The following is a 27,603-nucleotide window of genomic DNA, read 5'->3' on the forward strand; positions in this document are numbered from 1 at the left end:
TGAACTTTGCTGCTTGGATGATGTCACGATGAGGTTAGCAATTTTTAGCATTTATTCCATATTGAAAAGCGTGTTCCGACGGATCTGCACTCGACCGGCCTCATTATTAATGTTTGATTCACTGGGTGTGTATGTGCATTACATACATTAGGCATTTATAATGCACCATTTCATTTAGACCACAGCGCAGCATACAACAATATGAAAAATACAATAATGCAATAAGAAACAAAATTGAGATGGTGTGGGTCAGCATATGGGGTGATGGTGTGTAGGGGTGTGTTTGTGTTTATCAACATGTCGCTATTATAGGCCTTGCTCCATCTGTCAAGTAAAAAGACTGTCTGAAATGCATCACCACATCTTTCCTTCAATAATATGCATTCACCACATCTCTCTCGTTTTATGAATTTGGTTTGTATTGTGAAGCAATTAATATATCCATTCCTCACACAAAAGTATATAAAAGCCTAAACATCCAGGATGCAACCCCCTGGAGTGATGCAGGTGATCAACAATGCCACCTGTACATTGAGATTGATGAACCATTGTTCTACCTGTATGCACATTAGCTATGGCACTAAATTGCTATCTACAGAAGATAGCATGTAATTACTTCAACAGGTGTATTAAGTTGACCATGGAACTGTCACCTCTATACTGCTGACATTTTATGACATACAACTTCCTGCCAGGTAAGTTATGAAATAAAATGCCATTTACAGTTGATATAAATAGCACATTATTACTATCAGATGTGTTTGTATGCGGGCAAAACAGTGTCACATATGAACCAATGCCTTCTCAGCAAGTTAAATACTATTTGCTATCTACTGTAGACAGTGAGTGTCAAATGTATAATTGCAGAAAAAGAAGTACTTTCAGAAATTGACAATTGCTATCTACAGTAGATAGCATACAATTAAAATACAAGATTGTGCCTATGTTTCCTTAGGAGATTCTTTATTTCATGACAACGGTTGCATCGGTTGTTATCAAAATTACTAGACAAGTTATGTGCTATCTACAGTAGATAGCAATCTGTTCAAATTGTGTTGACTTCTGATCTTGGAGATTGCTTGAATTTGAACAATTGTATTTTATTTCATGACAAAGGTTGCATCCGTTGTTATCAAAATTAAACAGTACTTGAAATCTATAAACCATACTAGACAAGTAATGTGCTATCTACCATGTCTACAGTAGATGACTTCTCCTCAAGAAGATTCAAAGCACTGTCAATCATCTTAACTTGAATTTGAACAATAATTTGTCTTATTTCATGACAAGGTTTGCATCAGTTGTTAACAAAATTAGACATCACTTTAAATCTACCGTGCTACAAGACAAATTATGTGCTATCTACAGTAGATAGCATACAACTGATATACAAGATTGTGCTTAATTCTCCTCTAGGAGATTTAAATCACTGTCAATCATCTTTGCTTGAAGTTGAACAATAATTTGACTTTATTTCATGACATCGGTTTGCATCAGTTGTTAACAAAATTTAGACACCACTATACTTAGAGAATAAAGGTATTGGTTTTAGCCACTGGAGTGCATCTATCGTCTCATATCACAAGGGCGACATCATTATTTTAAGTAAAACAACGAGGCGAAGCCGAGTTGTTTTACGTCAAAAATAATGATGTCACCCTTTTTTCTCATTCTTAAACACTTCAATTCAAATAGAAATATCATAAGTATTACAAATTTTAATCAAATTAAATCCTACATTTTACCTAGGGCTTAAAATTGATCAGTCCCGTTGTTGCTATGCGTCTCCGATTGGTTCAAATAGCGAGCACGCGTATCGCGTTGATGCACACACGCTGACCCGTGTGATATCGTGTCATATCACACGGGTAAGAACCAATAAGATTGCAGGAATGTTCTCAAGTGTTTAAGAATGTACTATAAATATACTATCTACAGTAGATAGCAATATATTCAAATTTTGCTGACTTCTCCTTTATGAGATTCAAAGCACTATCAATCATCTTTGCTTGAATTTGAACAATATTGTCTTTATTTCATGACAAAGTTTGCATGGGTTGTTAAATCTACCATACTAAACAAGTTATGTGCTATCTACAGTAGACAGTAAAAATGTTCAAATTGTCACATTTGGACAACACAACCACTAACACAACTTATAACTCATATGATACAGAATAAATTCATCATACATTCGTCTCACATATTGAACTTATGAGTAAATTGAATCTAGAATGAACCAACTGTCACAGTATTTCACTCAAGCAAGATAAAATGTGAAAGTGCCGACAAACCTAGTGCACATTATTGATGGTGAAATCATGGCATGAATGCTATCAATCCATTAAATCATACTGTCTGAGACAAGTTAACAGTTTTGTCATAGAAACATCCAGGCAACTTTTAAACAGTTGTAAATCATACATTTCTACAAAGTCAAACATCTCTATTTTTGTTGCAGTTGTTGGATGTTGTCAGTTGCTGGACATTGTGTATCTTTAAAATTTTATTATTTTGTGTATTATATTATTATCATGTGGAAAGAAATATTAGACACAGATTTGATATGTAGCAAATATCCTATAGGCAGAGAGTTTCATGACATTTTATCCTCATGTTTGGTAAGAAAATGTAATTATTTCTCTTGGTACTGAGAATATATACACTTTGCAAATATGTAGGTAGGTAAGGCATATATGTATGAAATATCATGCCATTGCCATTTTAATAATGCCTTTCAGACTAATGAATACCACTCACAGCACTTTGACATATAATCATCAAGGAAGCTGTTTTCCGGATGTTCCTGACTTTATCCTATTGCAAATGGACAGCCTTGACCATAGATTTTATCAATTTTACTTCGACGTTTCTTGTGCCTTTAACTGATAAGTAAGCGATGTAGTCAGGAATACTGACAAGTTGACTGGCTATGGCTGGCTAATACAAAACCAAGGCTTCATGTATGGGTGTGTGTGATTGCACATATCATTCATTCATGTACGTACATAATGTATCTTGTTGGCAAGATTCATGAATGCATTGATATTACCTGAATAGTAGCCTTTCTATACAACCAAGCTCAATAGGCAAAGACGGATAGAATTGAATACAAAACGCCACTGGCTTGGAAGTGCATTTAGCTTCAATTTCACATAAAGAAACACTAATAAATGGCCTTCTAAGAAGCTCCAGATATCCTCTGCAGTAGTGGTTGTTGTTGTGCCTGCCATTGTCATTGTGTTTTGCCGATAGTCAGTGTTTAGCATTTTTGAAAAAGACACATTTGTTTATTTCAAACAGAAACTTTAACATATTCTTTCAAAATGTATAATATATCTACATGTATGATTATATTCTTACTATAATGAAATGATTCAGCTTAAAAAATTCAGTCCAAATTAACCATACATGTACATACGTATCATACAAACAGGGACACTGTTATTTGATAAATACACTGAACATATGAAGCAGGAACCATCATCTGTTTGTTGACTCTTCATTTTCTGTAATGCATCTATGGTGTTCCATTATAACAGATTACCTGAGTATCTAATGGACACTTCCTTGGTTGACAAATACATCATAAATGAGTGAACATCAAAATGCCATACAGCTAAAATGCTTTATGCACATTAAATCTAATAGCATGGATGGCATCCACCCGTAAACAACATCAGGCCAAGAGGGTTAACCTTTAACAAGAGTTTTTTTGTGAGTGGATGCCACATGAAATGATTCCATCCTTATTTCTTGTTTACCACCATAAAGTTGTTAAACTTTTATCATTAAGGAAGTAGTTGTAAAGCTGATGAAGTCAGAGTCATTTCTAACAAAATCCTGACAACTTTATATGTCTGAAAGTATTATAACCCAGCCAGTTGCTTAATACTTTGCATGGATTCTCATCATGAAAAAGCCTTTCTACATTACTCCAAAACGTCTTGAAGCACAATTTGTTTAATTATGGCCTTAAGGAAATTTGTTTTCTACAAAAAGTTTGTTCCTTGCTCCCCACTCCACTCATTCTGAGTCTATAACTCTACCACCCCACATCCTTGAAATTAAAGCTGCTTCCATCTAATCCTGATAATTATTTCCTCCAAGTTAACAGGACAAATTCAAGCAAATGAAGCCGAAATACATAGCAACCCTTATGCAACATCTTGTCAGAACCTTTTTGACAGACAGATAGGGAGTGAGAATATGACATTCATCAGTAGCATATATTACAGTGACATTTTGTGTATGAACTATTAATATTACAAATCAAAGGAGAGAAAGTGATGTATGCACCTCTGTGACTGCTGTGTGCCATTCACTATCTCTGATCCGCTCTATTTAATTTAGGATGGAAAAGTGCCCTATCATTGACATTACACATGTCCCACTTGGCATTGCTAAGCTTTAATAAAGCATTTTACTTGCTTAGTGTCATTCAAAAGTCTTAGATATAGGATATTACTAGCTAACAGATAATATGGCATTTTTGACAATTCTCTTTTTGTTTCATGAAATAGTGCTGTGGGCTGTGACTTTCTCTCTGAAGATCACCAAATTGAATTGTGACTATGCATTTATGACTTTGTTCGATTCATATAAATGTATAAATAGTAATGGTATGGTTAAATTTGAAAACTAAGAGCAGTTGTCATGGTTGAAAAGTAAAAATGAATTCAACAGACCACAATTTTATTTGCTTAAAGTGCTTTTAAATGTTATCCCTATAGAATATCTTGAAATGTATTTTTATCACTTCCTTTACTTACACCAAAAAGTTACAAAAACAAATTTGATTCTACAATTTCAAACCTATTTGTACCAATTGTTTTCTCAAGTTGGGTTGCTCACTGCAGGTAAATTTTTACACATTTCGTATTAAAATACTAACATACAAAGAAAGTGTAACTGAATCCTTATTTCTATGAAATTTGTCATAGAAACTGCATTACTCATAGATAGGCAATCGTAACAATCGGGTGTGCTGCAAACACCCTTCTGGATCATTTCTATATCTCCTCTCTTGCTATTCATCATTTACCATTTATTACACTGAAACCAGACAATCCAAATCCAGGCAGAGTTTAATTAGAACGATACCATTGTATGACAATTTTTCAATAGTTAAAGTAAAGCTGAATATAAGAGTAAGCCACAAGGTTTACATAACTCTGCAGCACAATCCCATGAATTATTTGATAACCGTGTTAGATTCATTTCTAGGACATCTTTTCTTGTGGATAGTCTAGTGAACTGAAATGTAATATCATGCCACCTCTTGCGTTTCTTCTGTCCTATCCCGCAGGTGGGGGGAGGTGTACTCTGTATAACTTGTACTACAGGTAAGAGCCGCCCTCAAGACTCATTTTTCAAGCGCTTGTTCCATTCTGGAGGCCTTCATTAAGCTTTTTCGCTGTTCCGGACACCCACCATTTGACGTACAGAGACTTTAGGCTACATTTATCCCCACATTAGCTTCAAATTTGAGCCCCAAGCACAACATTTTCAAGACATGTTTGGAACTGTTTGTAAAAAAGAGGCAAAAAAAAAAAAAAAAAAAAAAAAAGGGAAAGGAAAGAAAACAGAAAGTCCCAACAGCTCTGGAGATCCCATCTTATGTCCTCAAAACACAGTTCCAAGCCCACATTTGTGAAATCTGGGCAGCACTTATGTACATACAATTTATTTCTCTCCCTTGCCCACTCACTCCCCACTTTAATATCCCCAGTCAATAAATCATCATAATATTTTTCGTAAACAGTAAAATGAAATTAAAAATGAATAAAACAGGTTCAATAAGCTTGTATCTGCCACATAAAGAAACACATTTGAAGGTAATATTTCATTTCCATCTGACATTTGAACACACACAAAATTGTCAATATTACCATGGCAACACTTTTGCAAGCAGCAATAATTAAGAATATCTTGTTGAATTTTGAAAATATTCCATATCCTGTGACATGTAAGAAATGAATTAAATCTAAATAATCCACAAATATGAGTGGGCCTAACTTTTATCATATATTTTTTTCAAATTCTACTTTACCTATTGATTTTCAAGATCTTCTCCAGGTATATATATCACATAATTCATGTTATCTAGCATGCCATACATTTATTAGTGGCCCATTTTGTATTTGAAATAAAGCAAATGAGACACTTACAGGTAAATTTGATTTTAAGATATACATGCATACGAAATGTGTTATTTACATAAATCCCTCAAAAAGAAGTTCCCACTTGTTAAGTGATCGTAACTTTCAACTTTAAGCACAACTTGTATGAAAGTGTGACCGTGGATATATTTGTTGCTGCAGAATGATATTTGGTGTAATTTGAAATGGCGATAATCGAACTATTCCATTCACCTGAAATTAGTGGCGGTCAGCAGTCTTTTTAATTTGGGACAAATTTGTACCGCAGGTTAACAAATTATACACGCGTTCATATTATATATCATTTATGATTTTATTGCTTAATTATTATCAATCAAACAAGTGGGCCACTCTTTTTTGAAGTATTTATATTTCATTCTATTCAATGTATAAATATGTAAGTAACACTGTGTATACTCTCATCCATCTGCAAAAATGTTCAAATATTTAATCAAATACAATATGTTTTAACTATGTCAGTCTCTATATCACAAGGACCATTAGCCTCATTTTCATACGGTTTTCAAATAAAGAAATAGAGAATATACATTAATTTGGGAGGCAAACAAATTGTATTGCTAAATCACATCCCAGTGGTTAGACCTACTTGTCTACTGATGACTTGAAGTACTCTTCAGCATCTATGTAGATCAGTTCATGTTATGTTGACTCTATGTGAAAACAGTTTCCTTGTATCATCCTTCTCTTAAGAAACCTAGATAGCCTAATGCCTAAACCACTGATCCAGGATATGATACATCATACTAAGCTAGATGGACTACAAGTTAAGGAATCTAAATATACATGATATAGGATATGGGCAACATTTCATGACAAAATTGAAATCCTTGTGGCAATAAGCAGGTCGCTAGTGAACCTAGCGGCAATTTACATTACATACTTTTATCATATGGATTTTTAGTTTGCTGATGGCAGAAGATGAACTATGGAGATGAACTAGGTTGGTTTGCAACAACAAAATGTTATGCACTACTTTCGACTGGGGTCATTCAAGCTACATATATATTAATACTATCTTGTTTTTTATTTTATTAATTGGCATTTAGATAGAAAAAACCTAAGAAAAAATAATTCTGTAGGAAATGAATGTGGCATCTGGCACAGATCTCTTTTCTGCTGACTAAACTTATCTAGCAAATTTATGGTAAGAATAGGCTAACTGCTAATGGGGAAGGACTAAATCTCCCAGAATACAGAGAACAAATGATGTCTTTTCCATGCAGAGCATTGCCTGTTTCAAAGAAATCCTTCAAAATACTGCAGATTTTGATTCCACAAATTGATGATATAATATGGTCATCATCATCATGATTCCTGTTTTACAGGACTGTTCAGTGTTTTCTTCATCTTAATTATTGACTTTCAAAAAAAGTCCCAGACTTCCAATAATTATTTTAAACCATAAGGATATCATGCACAGTAGAAAACATTTCTAGTTCTCGGGGTGAATTCTTGACATAATTTTCATGTCTGAGCATGGTTTGGAGAACAACTCAATGTTAACAGTGAAAATAACACAGCACCACTAGCAGTTGTTTACTTGAGTCAACAGTCACCAAACTCAACTGATAAGTCTGTTTCAGTCATTTGTAAAATGTCACAAAATGTGGCCCATTATGCCATTCTTTATCTAGAAAATCCAACAAAAGGTCAACCTTTTCATATTTCAAAAGAATAGGATAATATCTTTGTGCATGTACTACTTACTGCCTTTCAGTAAGCTTTACCTTTTAGCTATGGGACAGTGTATACCACGAGAATGACATTTACATGAACAAGATGTACAGGTAAGCTATTTATTTTCTGGCGCTTATATTTTGTTTATTTTAAATAACGATTGGCAAAATTAAACTATGGCAAAAAGATTGTGTTATGATCTATAATATAAAAGCATTTTTCTTGTCACTAAATTTTTTTGAAAGAAAGTTGCTGTGAATTGTGTTTTGTACAGCATAAATATAAAGTGGACCTCACAGAAATGCCTATCCCTATTTCATATAGTAAATAAACTACCATGAAAAACCCTTCTCTATGGTACTTGCCTCCCTACTCAAGAGTTACACGAGGAAACTGTCATGAATGGAGCATACAGGAGAGTGCAAATCAATGTAGGAAAGAAAACACTCCCAGCCATTTTACTATGCTGTCTCATGAAAAGGAATTGCTTTGTAATGACAGAGATGTACTGACAAGATCTCAATGTTATCACTGCTCAATATATGGAACATGGTATGGTTGATACTTGCTGTGGCCTGGTTTGATTTCCCACACTCTCAGTCCACACCCTATTCTAAACAGTGTTTTCTCCTCATAACTGAAATGTTAACTTCCCTGTATCCCTGTCCTCAAAGTTCTGGTATTACCACAGATGTTAAAACAGAACTTCCCCATATTGAGTGTTGCTTATGGAGGGGAATATAGCACTTCTGTTTAATTTGCTTATGTGCCTGGCAAACTTTAATTTCAAGAGTACTTGTTTGCGATCTGTGTGCAATCAGGAACCATATTACACAGTCTCTGGTGCAATGTACTGTGTGAGATGCTACCTGCACAAACAGTGACACTCAAGCCCAGAAAATGTCACTTGTCAGGTATACACTATTTTTGTCCCCAACACAACAATCCCATATGGCAGATTTCTCACAGACCTATATGGGATTCTGACTCTTTGCATACTCCTTTGGATTGTAGCTGCTTTAAATGGACTCCACATTAGTACTTTAAGCATCTGTTGAGATGGATATACATCTGTTATCAGTCCAATACTTGTGGGCACTTTAAACAAAAGTCTGTGATTTTTTTTAGATGAATTTTTGAAGTCTATGTGAAAGTAACCAAATATATACACTAACATCTATAGTATAAATAGGCATCCACATTTAAAGGGGTTCAGTCTTATCTTCTTTTTATAGATGGTTTGACCAACATAGCCTATTCAGTAAACTTCCAGTACTACTATGTATCGCTGTTTTTGGCCCCTCTTGTTTGTTCAACTTCAAAAGAGATGTTGCGATTCCCAAAACAACAACTGTCTATACACAGAAAATATGTAAGATTTCAATAGCAGTCCAAGCTTTCAATTCCTGCATCAATTTCGACTTGCTGCAATTTACTATGAGACACTTCGTAACATAAGTATGTATACAATGACAGAGCATTACAACACTGCAGGTACGTATACACATTAGCTACAGGCATAGACTCTCCTCTCTATTTAGATTTGGTTTGACTCTCACAACACCTAGCTACCTCCAGATTAATTATCTTCTATGAAATGTGATCGGTGCACCAACGATTACAGATGATGGCCGCTACTGTTTCATCTGCATGTATCGTGTTCTCTTAATGAATAGCAAAACTGAGCAATGACTCTGGCGAGACGTGGCTTCTCTTTGCTATTAAGATTTCAATAGCGTGAGTCAAAGCATATTAGTGAAAACAAAAATGAAGTGAAACAGACAAGAAACACCTTTTCACATTAGTCTGGCCATGATTGAGAAGTTAAAAACAATACTTAATTGCTGAGTTTCACAATATTAAATAGATTTAGTTTTCATATTTTAGTAGGTTTTGGTGAGGGGTTGAATTACCTGACAAGATTGATTAAAAATGTTGTCACTCAAAATATTAGTAAATCAGTAAAATTTTGCCCACAGTTGAAAACTTGTACCTATTCTCATATTCATTAACTGATAACCTGTGCACAAACATAAATGGAATGGATTCAGATTAGGTAATTTTATGTGATACACTGTATATTTGTTATATAAACCACATAAAGAACAACATTAAAATTTTATGAGCATTTAGAATGTGTGATGGATGAGTAAGGAAGAGACAGGAAATCAGAGAGAATATGATAAAATGTCAAACTGGTATCGGGATGGTAATTAAACACGGATACATGCAAGTTGCAGTACTAACTCTATTTTCATTGCATCCCGGGATTGCATCAGCTATAAATTATGTCTGTGTCGACATATCACTTATTTTAGCTAAAAAATTCTACAAACTGTAATACTCATTATTTTATTCCTCAAAAATAGCCTCAACATTTTTGAATTTGTACTTTCATTGTGCATTTCACAATTTAGAGAAAATTGCCCAATGATAACAAACAAGCGGGATGCACAGACATGCTTTGGTGCTTTTAAAAACAAACAAACGCAAGATATCCGTAGAAAGAATTGAGTATGCGGAAAGAGTAATCAGTATGCCTTAAAGCAGTCCCTTTGAAAGCTAACCGGAAAAAATTGAGCTAACCATGGCTATGCTGTTAATTGAATGCTTCCTGTGTTTCAGCGATGCAATCTTGATGAGTGATATACAGTAATTGTATTTAATTTGAACTCTTCTCCAAGAAATTTCAAATTCTTATTAGTTTGATGACATTGTAGTTTGTGTGTGTGCGGGGAGGGGGGGGGGGGGGTGGTGGTATACATTCGCACATTCAGACATCCTCATACCTGATGTACATGAATGTGCAATGTTGATATAATATATAGTTTCAGTTCCAAGCATGCATGTAAAAGGCCAAATTTGAACAATTTTTTTTTTCAAAATAAAAGAGAATTAACCACTTTATATTGGTTGAGAATCTCAGAATCTCTCTATTCCTCTCTTTTAACGTGGAAGGTTATGCCTGCTTACTGAGAATCTCTAGTTTTCAGCATCTAGAGTCCTAGTAAGGCAACCTTCAAGATTTACATCTCAAACATTAAAGAATCTTAATTAGCTAACCAAATTATCTAACCTTTGCCTTGAAAACTAATTGTCCAAATTAGTTGACTTGATAAGTGCACAACAATCATTTGTCAAAATGAATCAATTCAGCAAACTACAATCATAGCCAAGATTGAGGTCAGATAGAATGCTGATACTACTACTAGGAAGCAGGTAGGCTGCCCAATGCTAATTGCGGCCAAGTCAAGATGACCATCACAAATTTGTACATTTCCTATCACATAATTCATTTGCCTTCAATTAGGTCATTTGGCAAACTTTTGCACTATCATGACTTTATGGCCTATTTTGAGGACATTTTGGTAAACTACTGCAGTTTCTTTTTTAACTTTGTGACTTATTCCAATTTCTTTGTAACCTAACTCATCACCTGTTCATCCACATTTTCAGTTTATTTAATTGTTCTGTTGAGCTCCTGAAAAAAACCTACAATGACACAGTGATAAGTCAATAATATTTAAAATAAATTGAAATATCATCGCAAATATTTTACAAAATAGGCAGACAGTTGACTATCTGTAGACTTTGATAATTATTTCATTTTCACTGATGATGTAATCATTTTCTTAAGGTGCCAATAATATGTTGCACCATCACCCCTTGGCTCTACATCCATTGGAGGAATATGCCGAGTATCAATGTATAAGAAGTAAAAAGTAGAAGTGAATGTAAATATAAAAACACCTTTTGATTCCCATTATTCAAAAATTCACTTGCTCGCTTGCTCACTCTGTCTGGATAGCCCTTGGGAAGATGATATGATGGCATATTGGCCACATAAAAGCTTTCACGTATCAAGATTGCAAACACTTACAGGTATGTGACCAAACTGGCAGCCTCCCTCCTCCCCCCTCTGAAAAGTGCTTACCCTCTCTGGAAACTGGGTATGCCAAATTGGCCCAATTTTGGCTAAACTATTCCTCAAATTGAATAATTGTAAATAAATAACTGCAACTTCTTGAGCAGCAAATCTAATTGTCACTGAGCTGAAATAGCATATTTTGGTATCATGTGAAAGCTCAAGATTTTCTCATAACCCCAGTGAAATTTTAGGCTTGAAGGCATAATAAATAAACACATGATAGTTTTGATAATTAGAAGTTGTACACTGTTCTATGGGCCAGTTCGATACACTTTGTTGATTCTAGAATCCAAACCACTAAAAACAATTTAAAGGGAGTCTCCGGCAATCACAACATTATGCCTTATATGTAAGAAAAATAATTATCAAGCACGAATCACGTGGTTTTATTTAAAACAAAGTCATAGTGACCATAAAACGAATAACAACATCCATCTCTCAACACGCGATATTCAAAATTCCCGCGCCGAAATTGTCTAAGTGCAATGACGTCCCAGTAATACAATGAAGGCTGATGACAATTGAGCACAAATAACCATTACGTCATTGCACTTAGACTATTTCGGCGCGGGAATTTTGAATATCGCGTGTTGAGAGCCGGCTGTTTTTATTCGTTTTTATGGTCAATATGAGTTTGTTTTAAATAAAACCATGTGATTCGTGCTTGATAATTATTTTTCTAACATATAAGGCATAGTGTTATGATTGCCGGAGTCTCCCTTTAATTCAAAACTTAAAAATGTTTGGGTATGGGTCTCGGTGTAAGGTAGAAAACACAATGCATCACACACCTTGAAAAGTTATGTTTCACTTCTTGCATAGTTAAAAAGTAAAATTTCCTTTCCATATAGTTCCAGTATTTCAATTACTTGGGACAACTATGAATATGTAATAAGTTGTCATGACAATTACCCTGAATGACATTTTAGGCTAAAGGAAAGTGTTGGCGGCAATCCCATGGCTGACCATCAGGAAGCCTTAGCGATCAATATCCTTGTTGCGGTCATCACTGAACACCATATTAAGATTTCTTGATCAACTTTAATTCTTATTTCCACACAGTAATCTGATCCATATTGATATGATGACAGATTTCTGGGGGTAAAAAACGATATCAAGAAATTCAATTAATCTCAAAGTTTTTTTGAGTCAAGAATTAAGTCCTAATATAAGTTACATGACATTGAAAAGATCTATCAAATCCTGGAGACCTAATTTTATATCATATTTAATATTTTATGATCTATTGACGCTTCTGTTAATTGAATCGTTCTATGAAACCCGTAATACAATTATCCCATGCCTTTAATATACTCTCCAAATAGAGCTAGCTCATCCCAAGTCCTCATGAGACTAACAGCGTGTTTATACTGAGCACCTTGCATTACCTCGCTTTCACCTTCACCCGCATTTTAATCCTCTCGCCTTCATCGGGTCGTTTCTACTGCCCTGTAAATACAAGGTAACAATTCACTACCCACGCATTTTGTGGGGAAAGCGGATGTCCAGAAAATAGTTTTTGTGATCTTTAAGGTCAGATTTTGAATGCTCGCACTGTATTGTAGTAGGCTGCCTTCCGGTGTCACCCGCAAAATCATCACCCGAACTGTTTCTACTGTGAACATTACCGCGTATTCAACAGTATTAACCACTTCAAAAGGTGGTTGACAGATTCACTTGCATCACTGCGTATTCACCTTCACCCAATCTGTTTCTGCTGGGGCCGTTACTGTGTATTCCACGCAGTACCCCAAATTCACCTGCAACCGTTTGCTCAGTAGAAACACGCTATAAGACATCAGCAATGCTGCAGTACTAACTAAAGATACTAATTAAGGATGGTTGGATGCCCAGCGTAGAAGCTTTGAATTTCAAAGGTAATTTGTATAAGTACTTGTAACATGCTTTCTGCTTGCATGTATTATTAACAATTCAAGGGTACATGCAGCAATTCTGCAACATGCACAGAGTACCAGGTAAAGATATTGTCACTTTAAAATGATAAGTATACCCTGTAAGCTTAAGTCAGACATGAGGACATCAAGAAGTCAACTCAAAAGCTCTCCCTAAAACAAATCATAGTATCTTTTAACATACAGCATAGGTACAATACAATGCTTTATTGACAAGATAAAAGCATTTCCTCACAGTGTAACTCTGTAACATTCAGATTAGTGAGGCACAGACATCCAGACAAAATTTATGTAATAAATGTTCTGCTTTGTGAAATATCTAACTTACTTCTATCAGTATAATTACTCATTTTGTTAAACATACAATTAAAGACACAATTAAACTTGGAAGTAGATTAATGTGAAAATGTTCTTCCTCACAATTCCACATATTTCATAAAGTAAATTATAAAACAAGTACTTAGAAGACCAGCACACACTGTTGAAACTTTGAAATATGAGCCTTTATTAATCAAATTAATCAAATAGTCATTTGTTGCTCAAATTAATTCAGAGTTGAAGCTAATGGAAGTGTTCAAATCGGTTATATTCTATTGTGTGTGCAGCAATATGACCATAGTCATACATATCTTGTGAACCATCACTTCAATTTGGATTGGATTTTCAATATTGTCAAGTAAAAAACTGAAATTAGATCTGGCTCAACAAGCAACTCATTTGACTTCATCATGCCGCATGCCATCCTTTCATCTCATCCAATTCCCAAGCAAATATCAACCACTGTACCTACAATGTGCCATCCAATTACCACCAACCCATGGCCCCAAAAATATTCGTATCAAGCTAGTAACCAGTAGCTTCACCACAAGAACATTACGATTATAGGATTGCAGCAAGCAAATAAAGTGCCTAATATCCCTGCTCCTATTGATCCCCTGGTAATGTTTAAAACTACATTTGCTGTAATAGGGAAGAACCATAACAAATTGCAACATAGCTAGTAGAAACAATTTGTCTTGAAAATCTTGATCTCCTTTTTCTCTATATATTAACCCTGTATACGGGTACTGCCCCGGCATTGCTTCAGGAGCCAATAAGGGGGTGGGGTGATACAGGTTTCGCATATTATTAGCATGGATTCATATCTTTTCCCAGAAGTACAAAGTTATTTTTACACATATTAATCAAGAACTAAATGCAGTTTGGCAGAGATTGATCAATTTTGAAACATTCTTTTACATATTTGACACAGTTTACCGCTTAGGTTAATCATCAAAATCAAAATTCATGTTTGGAGCCATGCGCAAACATAAATATTGTCTTTACCATGCTCGCCAAGATGAATAAAACACTGCCTACTGCATCACATCATCCAGTTAAATGAACTTTATTGTATTAACAGAGAATAAAATATATTGTTGTTCATTATTGAAATTTAATCTTTCCTGCCTGGATTAAAATAGTTTTTAGCATTTGCAATCTTGTGAAATACATGTGGTAATTTTTTTCATCAAAAACTAATGAGACACATTTTCCCCTGGTTTCAGTCCTCTTACAATTATAAACTGCATCTCTGTGAACCCCATTTTTGCCTCCACACAATCAATGCTAACCATAAGGCCATGCTATTTCTCACTACTTATTCTTATTCATTGATTAGTCAAGGGGTTGAAAAGGGAAAACTTGGAGGAAATTGTGCCTCAATATAAAGACACAAAATTGATATAGCGTGCCCGCTTCGGCAAAACTTCAATTAAGCATTTTGTATGAATGTCTGGAGGAGACTCGATGTGATTATTGTACCTTGTAGTCAATATTTTGCTATAATCATGATTTAGAACGACAAACATAATGTCTACATATCAATATCCAACTTTTGTATTAGTGATTTAGTTAGATACTACAGGATTGACAAATATTTGTGCGTTTTTGAATGGACTTTTTTGGTCTTAATTTTGACTTCATTAAAAAGCTTGTCAAACAGATCATTGTTACAAATAAGACTCATGTTCAATGTTCAAGGACACCAGTTCAAATCCTGCTTTCTAAAAACCCCGTTCCTTTCAGTCCATCTATAAGTAGCTCAATTTCAAAATCGTATCTTTTAACTTAACAGGACATAATATGTAACATATTCATTGAAATTTTGGTTATAAAATCTCAACTATGTCAACACCTCAAGAATTTTCCCCATGCCCAAATGTTTGAGTAGATCAACTCATTTGCTAAATGGAGGTAGGAAGGTGCCAGGGTGTGATTATACATGGATCCAGTCTATCATGTCATTCTACATTGCCTCCTGGCTGGCTGGGTAGAAATTGGCTAGCTGACATTGCCATCTTTTCAATACAACATTTTGGTTTATTCTCCTAATTCTTTGCAAATGAAATGAAGCTATGTCATCAACACTGGTGCTCATGTTCAAGTTTGCATATTCTCTAAACTATGTCACATAATTAATGCATGCACAATGCCACTATGAATTGTTTTAAACATGCATTCTAATGTTTTGAAAGCGCTGGTATTAATAAGGATGTTTCTGTTTCGTCTGAAAATAATTTTGGGATGTATCAAAATGGTAAATTCAAAGGTAAACTCGTAGCATCCTGGGTACTACAAATGAGCCCTTTGGCCCTACTTGTTTTCTGTATTTAAATCTTTGATAAGTTTTGAATCAAACCAGAAAGAGAATTTAAAATGTGATGCAAAATATTAATTTTAAGTATTAATGAAGACAAAGAAGAATGAAACAGCTCTGAAAATCAAAACTGATAGACAATAAAACAATTCTCTGAGTGCCTCACATAAAAGATGAACGACTATGACGGCGGCAGCAAAAACATCACAAAATGAATAATTGTTATTGACTTGTGTTGTCATTTATCTTCACAAACAACCTCATCAGCTCTCGTCTATTTAATGCCTTTCTTCATATGGGATGTCGCAATTGGACTGAGTGACCATGAAAATTGTATGTCCATTAAGTTATTACCAAGTTGTCAGGCACATCAAAATTGGGTCAACATAAGCCTGTATCTGCTTATGGAATGGATTCCATTTGCTTCATGCAGCCAAGCAGTGTGACAAATGAATGCAATATATCTATGTTGTTGTCATTTATTAAATTGAATTCTTCACCTACTCCTCTGCAGTTCCTGTATACACTATACAGTCACACTTGATTTGAGCAATACGTAATGCAAAATATATTGTTGATAGCTTGCAAATTGCTCAAGCATTTTTTAATTTAGAAACTTCAAATTCTTCATTGTGCCATATACTGATGTTGCTTATTTATTGTTCAATAGTATCATTTGAGACAAGAAAGTCCCAAGAAATATATAATTGGGACAGATTTTCACACTAAGGACTAATAATTGTAAATGTAAGCAAGTTACTAAAATGCTATTAAAAATTTAGGCTCACAAACAAAGTGAAAATGGATGGGAAATTCAGGTGTTTTCTTAGTATTCTTAGTATAGTAAAAGTAACAGAGCCCGAAAGTAATGCTAACACTCCTAACAGCACACCTAAACATTGTGTGTCAGTGTTTGACATCTTATGCTATACCCTCCCTCCCTCTGTAAAAACTTCTTCCCCAGTATGACTAATAACCTCATACCTTTAAAAGTTTACTGCCCTTACTGATTTCCTGTTGAATTGTCCCCCCTTCTTACTCTTGCATCTTGAGAAATCTTGAGAAGGCAAGATGGAATTCATTTAGCAAGCGCCTGTAAGTTGTCATATATTATTAGCCACATCACAATCTGTACCACATTATCAAGTCTATCAAGATGGTTTATATTCTAGCCCAAACAAGAATATTTCCGAAAAGGATATTCTTGATGTCGGCAAAATATAAAAGTCATTAAATACAACAAACATACCAATTCTATTTATATAACCACGAACAGTTACAAAAAACATCTGCGAGGCGTACTCTTTCTTTATAAGACAACCACACCCATCTTGTGAAGTGTAAGCATGCAATGAAGACTGATAAGTAAAGCCATATGGGGCGTTGTAAAATTAAGAAAGGTAATGCTTCATTTCCATATATCTCTCTATACTGCTTTGTTTATCTATTATTCTTAACTATATTTAGCTTCATAAACTTCACAAAAAATAAATCAAAAATTTCTGGTATGTTGTAAAAGAAGACAGTATGGCTCAAGGAGTGATTCAAGAAATTAAAAAAATCCCCAAATTACTTTCATCCTTTTTCATTTGTCATTCTGAAACCACAAATGATAGATGAAACATACAAAAGGCTTGTGTCACCGCAGACTTGAGCTTGACAACAATTATTATACAAGTGTTCCAAAGACTAATGAGAGAATGGTGTATATATTATGAAAGGGGAAGTGTAGAAAACTACATATATCCTGAACACTAATAAAAACTGACAAGCCAGGAAAAAACACCACACTATTTACAACTATTCACATGAAATTACACCCACAAGAACATGGAATTGAAAATGAAATCACCCTTAACAGCATGGTCTCCAAACCAGAAACACAAGCCAACTTCCTTTGTTTCAATTGCCTTTTTCTAATTTCTCTGATTGTCTTCTGCTTTCGCATGCTATTTTAATCAATATGACTATTTGCCCAATTAAGTACCTCTTGAGAATCATACCCAATTTCAACATTTTCTGTGTTAATAATGGGTTATTTCTCAAAGGAAACATTTTCTAGTCTTAAACAAAAGGAGTAAACAAATACACTTAGTAACTAATCTTTGAAAGGTCTAATGTACTTTCTCTTATGTAACGATCTACACAAATGTACATATTAATCAGAGATTGTTACTCATTAACCCTAACACTCCCAGGTACTACAAAATACTACAAAATATATGCACTGCGCAATTTTATTGGCCAGGCATGCGAAACACCCATGGCTACCGGTCACCGACCTAGTGCTTGGCATGCGAGGAGTTTCGGGTTCGAATCCCGACCAAAACAAACAACTTCTTTGTGTTCAGGGTTATAGCCAGTCCAAATGATCATGATTTGTAAGGTTTGGATGTTGTATTTTGGTCTTTTGATTCACTTCTACATGAACAACCCTAAATAAATACAGTTTGAACATAATGCATAGGCCCTATATTGCATGTATGTTCATCATTTAAAGTAGACAGAGATAACCCCTGAAATCAACCCCATTTCTACATTATAAATGCAAATTAAACCTGAATTAAACCCATGTATAAATATTGCTACACTGGGCTGCTACAACAGTTCCATCTGCTCAACATTTACGACAACATACTGTATTTATACACAGCACACACATAGCAGAAAGTCGAATGATATTGCAGCATTCCAACCATCTTTAATTATGGGGAGGGGTAAGATAATGGCCTATCATTAATTAGATAACCAGTGGGTAATTCATATATGAATAAATGCCTGAGTCTGTATGTATGCATGGCTGCATATCTAGCTATCAAGTATGCAGATTAATGTTATGATTGTATTATAATGTGTAAAGCTTACATGGAACCTGTTTCCATATAACAGCTGAGTCACAGCTGCACTCGACTATGTCCCACCAAGAATTAACAAAAATCCACATCGCCTCATTTTACATTCTAAATATAACATTTGACTACATGAGACATACAAGGGTCAAAATCATCAAAATTACATGAAAACAGTAGCTGCACCAGAAATAATTTGGGGAGAGGGGCAGCAGGTGAGCAAATCAAATTTCAAGGGAGGGAGCAAAATACACAAATTTGTGCACAAAATTGCTGCTAAAAGTCGTGATTTGGGGTCTTGACTGGGAACATCTTAGGTGGCAAGAATTCTGAGTGGGGGCATCCCCCTTTTTTAAAGGCTTGCTACATATTACATAATTAATAATTTATTTTGTTTGAGAAGTAGTGCATATATACAAAAAAAAGTAATGATTCACAAATCGAGGGTTTGAACCCATGACCAAAAGATACCTATATTGAGTAAACTTGATAAAAACTGAGTGTGTCGAGCTGTAGGAACAATAGAAGAAAATGTGCCACAAAGTGATTTCTCTTCCAACAGCAACTTTCAAATCTTCCGAGTACACCAAATAACTCAACTAAATCTAGAAAGGCTCACATAAACACACAAATAGGACTCACAATATGGCAGAATATCTCTCCCCAATCCTAACTCATTTCCTCTCCTTCCCTAATGCCACTTCATAAAATCAACTATCCACACATCCTATACTACCAATCCATCAATATAATATGACTTTGTGATGCTTATAAAATGAAATTTCCAAACAAGTTTTCATATCTGCATCTACGCACCAATCAATATATAATATTGCAAGATATTGATTATAATATGGCATTGGCAAGCGATATCCCTCTGAACTCAATATCAAAACAACTTGATTGTAACTATTATGTTGAACTTTACTTTCACGATTTTGATTTGACTGATACCCGATATGGACATTGTGTAAAAAATATTGGCAAAGTATTCTATAGTCAATTTTTTGGTAATGGAAGTTCATCATGTTCATATGTGCTATAACTTGGACCTCTATACATGAGGATATCGATCACAGCTTCATCGTAACATCTTCCATGGATAGCCTTATACGTTTATGAAAAGACTCATGCAGGGCAAACATCTTTCGTATAATTGGTTTTATGAAAAATTAGCTAGAAAAATAATTCAAGTTACCTTCAGGGCAAGGAAAGTACAATCAAGCATGATCAAAATTGTTGTAAACAAGAAAAGCTTGCATCACTTGTTATTTTATAGGAGCATGAGACAAGACTTGTTTTTTGGTTTATTACATTGGTGCGGTTCAGAGAGTAAATATCACATATGTTATCACATCACTAGACCCTGTGATTACCAACACGAATCAAATTGCTCATTACTATCACACATCAAAAATGTCTTAATTGGGGTCATTGTCTCTGGGGTGAGTGCATATTAATCTTGTAAATAAAAACCGGGACAACGATTCTACTCGTGGATTACGCATTCAAGAGCCATACATATGGTTAATTTCCTGCTGTCTAATCCGAGATGTTCGCGGCCGGCTTGGAGACGAGCCAAAACCGTCCTCTTTCACAATTTATTGCAATTTGAGGAAATGTACTTGCTGGAGGTAAAAAGTTGCAGCATGTAAACATGAGAGATGTGAATCATAGCTAGGAATGTGCATTGTTTTCAAGTTGGATTGGCATCGGAATTAGGTTTCATATTAGATGATTTCATTTCATTTTAGCCTTCATACTTCTAGATTTGAGGCTGCCAAATTCTAGCAGCATTATAAATTAAATAATCCATGTGTTCCTGATTTAAAGTCAGTTGTATTTAAGAGGCTTTTGAGATAAGTTGTTAAAGATACATTGCTTTGATATTACTTTTTGATTTGAGCTTTACATACTGTTGAAGTGGAAATGTCTGCGCTATAATAATTTTTGTGCACTTCTATGCTAGCAAAAATGTTTATTTTGTGGAAGTTCATAATAATGATTTAAAACAAACACAATGGTTCAAAAATCAACAAATCTCGATAAATTATGTGTGTGAAAATGTCCACTTATTCAGTATACTGTATCATGAAATTAAATGGGTTTTATTGTGAAAACAGAATTGTTCTTTCTTTAGAAATGGTGTGTTATAGCTTGTTATTCGGTCATTGTCATTGCTTGATGTTGAAATGGAAACAAAAGGCTTTCTTTAAAAAAAGATCTTTCTAGTGGTATATTTATTACGTAGTGGGAAGCTTTACCAGACATTTTGCAGAGAAAGACAAGCATTTCAGCCTACATCTGACAACAATCCCCAAATTCACATCAACTCACTGATTAACTCACTACATCAGTATTTCAGACCCACAGCAAAGTGACATGCATCATATATAATCATGTACAAGTACATGATGAGGTAATGTATAATACATTTGGGCCTTCCAAGTGATCCATTACACACCTGCACCTGTATAAGGGTACCTCCCTCTCTTACCCCTCACCTATGATGTGATATCAAGGGAGCAATGAAGGGGGTACAAGTATTTCATTGGCAATCACAACAACATACATGACAATGTTTCTGAGTGACGAATGGCGACTGAATTTGTTTTGTAGTTATGTTTTCTAGTTGGTTTCTTTCCTCCCAATATTATGTGCTTTCTTTGTGGTGACATTGAAGCAAGGATATTGACTTTTTCAAGCATTCAGCATGATTGGCTGACAATTAATACATCAAAAGTTTACAGCATGTAATTCAGTGAAGCAATGGTTCAATGCTGACTTGCATATCAACAATAGATTCATAGTTTCCATTTTGTGAACTAACTTAGATGTGTCAAAAAAATGAGAAATTGTAGGATATATATGAGGTTGATTTACTTAGCAACTTGTAGTAGAAAACAAGAGGGATCCAAATAGCTCATGGAGGATTTACAAAGCACATACTACTCACACTGAATCATCCTTGCTATCTGATGTGACACTATATATTTATCATACTGACTTGGCAATCATTCCAACAGTTTTACCTTATAAGAGTCTCATGAGTTAAATTCCATGAAGAAAACCCAATTTACACTGTTTCTCGTAATTCTAAAACTACAAGTTGATAAATAATTGCCTATTAGTAGGAGATGCTGAAATGGTGTCTGAATTTCATTTTCTGGCTTCATTTTGAATTTCATTTCAAGCTTCATGAACGGAATTAAACTTTGCATATTTTCATATCTGCATTAGCTAAACAAAGTGTAGAAAGACATAAAATTAAACAAAGAACAAAATTTGCATTTGTACAGTACCCTTCACAATACCACCACCTAAACATGAATTCTACATACCGATATTCAATAACCGATTCATTATCATACAAAAGACATTATTTAAATTTCCTTATCATGCAGTCCCATTATTATAATAATTATAAGCTACATGCACAAAGAACATAAAAGATAGAACATAATGCACTAAATGCATCTATATAATCAGTACTATAAATGTCTAGTACAGTACATCAGCATTCCACAGACCTGGCTATGTACGTTAAGGGTTGCCACAGATTTTTCATGCCAAAGTTGAAAGGGAGCCCCAAATCAAGGGTATCTATCTTCCAGAAAAAGGAAGGGAAAAATAGAATAGCTAAAGTCCTAAAACTTGGGCACTTTAATTCATTCTAGTAACAAAATCACCTAATGGTGAAAGAGCATGGAATTGAAAACATTTCCACTTCATGCTGTTGGACAGAGTAGCAAATTAATTATTGTGAGCTCACTAAAACATTTTCTATTTAAGTAGATCAGACTTTAATAGGGAAAAGAAAGAGGGAAACTCTTCAACTGTTTCACCTGAGCACTTGCATTATCATATGTAGCCCATTTTAGCATAGTATGGGAAGGATAACTTTAAAGCAGCCCAAATTCTGAGGAAAAACGGTCCCATGTGGCAACCCCATATACATTTGGCAATCATCAAATACCTTGTAAAACCAGATCACCACCAAATATGAATGGATCACACCAAAGATCACTGCCACTGGCTGATCCACCATACGGATCAAATGATGCTGCGGTATGATTAGACATAAAGACATAACAATGATAAAGGTAAGCTTTACCTTTATAACAAGCAAATGGTATATAATGATCTTCCTTTTATAATAATGTAAACACAACAACATTCTCACTTGCTTGCATTCAAATGAATAATAATGTTTTCTATTTTTGGGTACTAATTTGTTTTGTGTGTATTTTAAAACAGCTTCTTTTCTTCAGTTTTTGCTTTATAAGCTTTCAGTCAGTTTCAAGCCCTTTACAGAGACTCTTTGGACATCACAGAATTTCGACACTTTGTTTCCTATTGTAGTGCATACAAGTTAACACCGAAGGTTCTGATTGACTGATCAAATCATGTCATAAACTATTGGCAACTCATAAAGAAGCCACTATGATTGTTTAACCCTGGTTTGAAATTGGGTTTTTTTTATGCGATAAAAGGCACACACATTGGTAAGTGCGAAACTTCTCTGGTATACAGTGTAGTCTACATTGTATGATTAAAAAATGCTGGGGTAAAATTAAAGTGCAATGAAAATCAATAAGATCACTTGATTATATTTTCAAGGAAAAAATAGATCAAGGTTAAAATATTAGGTTTGGAACAAATTTTGTTCGCATTCTTACTATATCAATATCCCTATATACTTGAAATAAGAAAGAAAGCTGTACAATATGTGTTTTGTGTGGATTTGCATTTAAATTAGTAACAACATGTCTGTTATATAATCTATTTTCACGGTTATGTTGAAGAAGAAAGTGTACAGATGCCAGCTCTCTGCATATATGATGTTATTAATCATCCCATTTCATTGCAATTAATACATTTATGAGCACTTTCTCTGGGTTAAGTTGAAACACAGCACAACAAGTACAGCAAGTATATAAGTAACACATCATGATATTCAACAGCTACATGCAGCAGTGAGATTCATGACTAATTAGTAATAATGAGATTCTGTAAATATGTCCCCAGTAACTCTTTCCCAGGTGTTAAAATAGGAATTGCATCAACATCCAGTTTATGTAACATTCTTTGACGGAAACTACTTCGGACCATTTTTGGTATCAAAGCAATAATTCCTCTATCGTTCCATTGCATGTTTCCGCCATATGCTAAAAGAGCCTCAACTGGCAATAGACATCATGAAAGGGAGAATTTTATAACTTTACACAATGTTTTATGACTGGTTTCATTTCCATTCATGTGCTGCCAGATTGAGGCTTTCCACGCAAATGGAGGATTTATCCGTGCAATGTTTAAATAGATATTACAAAGTACATTATTGAAACCTAAAATTGTAAGAGGAAAAGTGACATAAAAAATTGTATAATAATCTACACAAAGATAGCATGAAAAGCAATAATTATGAACGGCACAATGAGGACACATTGAATACAAAGGCCTCATCTGTAATGACTTTTGATTAGTGTGAAACCTCACATGAGGCAGTCGCTTTTCATTATTCACTAAATAGGCAAAGTTCATTCATTGTATCATTCTGAAGTGTGAAGTGCTAATGAGTACCTAAATTAATATGATTACCTTCACACAACAATAATTGCCTGCCTTATGTTTAAAGTGTGTCCGACTCTAGACTGGTTACCTTTAATTTTGCAATGAGACAGTAACTGGATACCTAGCTAAGTATCTGACCCTGTCTGGCATTATGAATATCCTCTTCACAAACTCTTTCTCTCATCTTGACCAAAGGCAATATAAAAAGATACAATAACCTTTTCAAGTCTTTTGCCAGAATAAAGACATTTTCTGCTCTTTTTAATCAGCCAAAAAGCAAATCCATTTACATTTTGTAAACCAAATTTAATATATTAAATGCTTCTAATATCTCATCTTCATCCTTTTGGGGAAATGATGTTAGCTGATTTGCTTTTTTTAAATTTCATTTGAAGTAGCTTTAATTGTAGACATCTTTTAGAAAGTAAGGCCCCTCCACTGATACAGAAAGTATTATGTATCTTTGAAAGAAATATGACATATAGATCAGGTAACATTTGGAAATGGTAAATAGTAAGCCCTCGTTTCTCTTTTCTCTCTTTAAAAGTCAAGATCAAAATGCTCTAGGAGTATTTGTCCCTGAAAGATGAAGTAGAAAGGGGCATGTGGTCCTTTGAATTGGCCTTTTCCCATCAGGACAAAATAGCCCTTGTTGAAGGGGGACATGATCCAATAAGAGCTGATTTAGGATGCTTTCCTCTATATCAAAGAGCTGGTCCCCCACCACCCCTCCGCTTGTGTCCTTGATAGAATACACACTACAGGAGCAGATCCAGAATGGGCACACAGGACACCCCTAAAATCATGTAATATCAGCCCATTTTAGCCAATTATAGTCTCGTTGCCCCGAACTGACTATCCAGGATCCACCCCCTGCACTATGCACAAGACAAAAACAAGACAAGATACATAAACACAACATGTCAACACATAGTTTACCGTACCGTCAACAAGGCTTGAATTGGATGGATCTAAAAAACAAAAGGATGAAAACAAAAATATGATGTGTTAGAATGAATGCATTTAAAACAAAAACAAAAATACAGAAATCAATAAATGTTAAAATGTTGATTTCAAATTAGTAATGCATGATAGGCAAGATATTTTACATAGTTTGTAACTTAATTTCAACTAAAACATTTTCAATGTGATAATTAATTTCAATTAAAAGGTTTGTAAAAGATGAAAATAGGTATAACAAAATAAACTGTACAAGCAATATTGCTGTAAAACAAATGTGGCAAATAATTAAATTAAATTAAAACTAAATTTAAAGAATGAAATGTTAATTAAATATTTAAACAAAAAAGATGAAAAGCACTGCTCAGTGAAAACAAAATCCTGTGTGAAGGTCAATGGCAGCTGCATGTCAATATTAACATTTATTAAGCAAATGTTGATCTTATTGGTTTTCACCAAAAACAATTCAATTATGTCAAAAAGCTGAAAGAGAAAGGTTAACATTACAAACATGATGATTTACAGTGTTTCTCTTCAAACATGCAAGAATGTTGCTTACCCCCTCTGATGTATTGGCTCAATTCACTTACCTGGATAAAGTTGTATATTTCAGCTTAAATAGAATTGACTTGTGGTACTTACCTGTTTCTGAATGACTAGATCCTATCTGATTTGTTTTTATGTATCTGTGTACATCTTGCCTTTACATCTTATCTCAGGAGGCGGGAAAAGGAGAAATGTGTCCAGGATACTGAGGAGAATTGTCTACAAGACATCATAATTGTCTGTATCATAATATTATTTTTAAAATTGGAGAGGAGGAGGAGGAGGAGGAGGAGGAGGAGGAGGAAGAGCACCAGTGGCGTAGCCAGGGGGCAAACTCCCCCTCCACAGAAAATTTTCAGGGATAAAATGGGGATGGTGAAGAGTAAAATGGCCTTAAAATGACTAAAGAGGAGACAAAAAGTTGACAAACGGGGACGAAAATTTGGCTTTTCCCCTTCAAACTAAAATCCTGGCTACGCTACTGAGGAGCACTGACATTGTCATCTTCATCATCATCCAAATTTAATGTCAAATTGGTACAATTCATCTTCATGGACAGATTTCTATTATGGATCTATTGTTACCAATGACACAAACCTACAATGCTTTCAAAGGTAGCTTTATTTCACTGGCATTTAAAGTTGCAATGAAAATTCTCCTAATGGTTCTGATACCTTCAAGGATGCCATGTATCTGCATCTAAAAAGCACTTTTGTGTTGCAGCCTGACTAGGGGTCACTTTGCTCACACTAAGTGTGCAAATTTTCTTCTTCTATAGGAAGCATTGCTCTGTGATGCCTGCTAACTTCATCACATAATGTGCTTATTTCTGGAGGGGAATAGCGAGCCATAGTACAGCTGCCAAATTATCTATCATATCTATAATAAATTACTGAGTTTTTCGAGTTGGTAAGGCTAAAAACTTCTCGTTTTACATTATTTCGAAAACGGATTTTTGCGTTCTATGTGAAGTAAAGTTGTCCGCACCCCAATAAAAGCGTCCAATTTTGTTTTTGTTTACGTTAAGGGTGTCAAATTATGTTAATTAGTTTCAAAGGCACTAGCAGGGCACTTGCATGCTAAAAATTTCACGCCAACACAATAGACTAATGTTGACATAGCCGGAATAGCCCGAAATTGGCCTTCTGTCCTGGCATTTTGTGAAGATACTATGCCTGTAGTCTGGATGGTCATTGAATTACCTATTATACAATCACATAGTATATAGGACTGTATGAACACCTAATTAGTCACACATCAATAAAGTAAACATTTACTCAAAAGGATGAACTCAAAAGGATGAAATGTCTTTTTTGGAAGATTGTCAGCATCTCATAAT

The 27,603-nt window shown here is 34.6% G+C and overlaps 1 protein-coding gene across 1 annotated transcript in view; it reads right to left on the minus strand.

Annotated features, from left to right (window-relative positions):
- LOC140144499 (uncharacterized) overlaps positions 1–27,603 on the minus strand; it is a 175,455-nt gene that overhangs the window by 15,930 nt on the left and 131,922 nt on the right. Inside the window, exon 4 of the mRNA XM_072166309.1 lies at positions 25,703–25,729. Coding sequence (XP_072022410.1) covers positions 25,703–25,729 — 27 coding nt within the window. The remainder of the gene's footprint in view (positions 1–25,702; positions 25,730–27,603) is intronic.

Source organism: Amphiura filiformis, unplaced genomic scaffold, assembly GCF_039555335.1.
Source record: "Amphiura filiformis unplaced genomic scaffold, Afil_fr2py scaffold_59, whole genome shotgun sequence".
Lineage (NCBI taxonomy): Eukaryota > Metazoa > Echinodermata > Ophiuroidea > Amphilepidida > Amphiuridae > Amphiura > Amphiura filiformis.